The following is a 1,939-nucleotide window of genomic DNA, read 5'->3' on the forward strand; positions in this document are numbered from 1 at the left end:
TACCTTGTAAAATACTCTTCCATACCCACGAAGCATTTCTTGAAGCCTTTGCTTCCCAAAAGTTCTCTCTTGGAAAATAAACGGCCTTTAGGATTTACACCTATGTTGCATTCGGATCTTTTATAATTCTCTAAACTTGTTTAGCCAAATAAGCTAGGTTTTGAATTTCTACATCTTTAAAACCCAGCCCCCCGTCCCTTTTACTTGCTGTTATAAATTTCCAGCTCTTCTAGTGTATGCCTCGCTCTTTTCCTGATGAAGCCCACCAAAATCTCGCCACCCTTGAGCTCAACCTTCTACAAAAGTCTTTTGGAAATCTAATCACATTCATCGTATAAGATGGTATTGCTTGCACAACTGCCTTTATTAAAGTTTCCTTCCCTGCTTGACTTAATAGATTTTCTTTCCAACCTTCAAGCTTGTTTATGACCTTCTCCTCGATCCATGCTAAAGTTCTATTTTGGGACCTTCCCCAGTTGGCTGGTAGCCCCAAATACTTCCCTAGAGTATCCCATGACGCCATGCCGAGAATCTCCTCGATGTTCACTCTAGTCTGTAAAGGCACTTGATATCCAAAAGTGATTCCTGATTTGTCTAGATTGATTTTCTGACCCGAAGCTTCAGTGTATTCATTCAAAACTGTAATGATCTAAAAAATCTCCTCCTCTTTTGCTTCTGCCAAAATGATGCAGTCATCCGCAAAAAGTAGATGAGAGATAGTAGGTGCTGTTGATGCTATTTTGAATCCTGAGATCCTGCCTTCTCTTTGTGCCTCACTCATTAGGACTGTTAATACCTCTGCTATCATTATAAAAAATACGGTGATAAGGGATCACCCTATCGAAGTCTCCTATATGGCTTGATTTTTCTTGATAGCTCTCCACTAATTTTGAATCTATAGGTAACACTTGTAACACATACCATTATCAACTTCACCTACCTGGCTTGAAAACCGAAAGCTGTGAGGACCTTTTCTTGGATGTCTCATTCAAGCCTATCGTAAGCCTTATTCATGTCTAGCTTAATTGCTAAATTTTTGGAACTGTTTCTCTCTTTTTTGTTAAGGCTATGATAAACCTCTTGTACTATAATGATATTATCTTGTATGAATCTACCCCCCACAAATGCACTTTGAGTTGGCGATACAACTTTTTCTATCATCTTCTTCATTCTCTGTACTAGAACTTTTGCTAGGATTTTATAGACAAAATTGCAACAGCTAATGGGTCGCAGCTGGTTAAGGTTCTCTGGGTTCTTGATCTTAGGAATGAATTAGGACCACTGTTGTCTCGCTCACCTCTTCAGGTATGTACCCATTATTGAAAAATTCTTTTACTATCGCACACACGTCATTCTTAATGACCTTCCAATATTTTTGATAAAACAATCCACTCAAACCATCAGGCCCAGGTGCCTTAAAACCTCCCATGCTAAAGACTGCCTTTCTTATCTCTTCCTCTGTAACTTCTTTTAATAGCTCATCATTCATTTCTTCAGTTACCATTCTTGGAATCTTGTTCATGATTTTTTCAAAATCATGCCTTTTTGTTGAACTGAAAAGGCTCTAAAAATGGCTCTCAATGTGTTCCATTATTTCCCATTTTCCATTCAGCCATTGTCCCATACTATCTTTTAATTTCTCTATACGGTTCCTGTCTCTTCTTTGTATAGCAGTCGCTTGGAAGAATGTTGTATTCTTATCGCCCCACCTTAGCCACTTTATTCTAGATCGCTGCCCCCATTATTTTTCCTCTAGGATCTTTTTCTATTGCTCTTCTGAAATTTCTGCTACTTGTAGTCTTCTAAGTTCCTCTTTCATTCTTTGAATTTCCCTATCTGCCCTTTTGAATGTCATTTTGCTCCATGTCTTGAGTTCCTCTCTGTAGTTTTTAATGTTTTCCATCATCTTACTCCAATTATCTCCATTTGATTTCTCCTT

The 1,939-nt window shown here is 38.2% G+C and overlaps 1 protein-coding gene across 1 annotated transcript; it reads right to left on the reverse strand.

Annotated features, from left to right (window-relative positions):
- Positions 1-229: 229 nt before the first annotated feature.
- Positions 230-1,504, reverse strand: LOC107478258 (uncharacterized). Its single transcript, XM_016098393.1, has 2 exons — positions 1,399-1,504; positions 230-618 (listed from the first exon to the last, which is right to left on the reverse strand). Exons 1-2 carry the CDS (start codon positions 1,502-1,504, stop codon positions 230-232), a joined length of 495 nt encoding a protein of 164 aa, XP_015953879.1.
- Between the last annotated feature and the right edge of the window lie 435 nt (positions 1,505-1,939).

The sequence above is a fragment of the Arachis duranensis genome, chromosome 3 (genome assembly GCF_000817695.3).
Source record: "Arachis duranensis cultivar V14167 chromosome 3, aradu.V14167.gnm2.J7QH, whole genome shotgun sequence".
NCBI lineage: Eukaryota > Viridiplantae > Streptophyta > Magnoliopsida > Fabales > Fabaceae > Arachis > Arachis duranensis.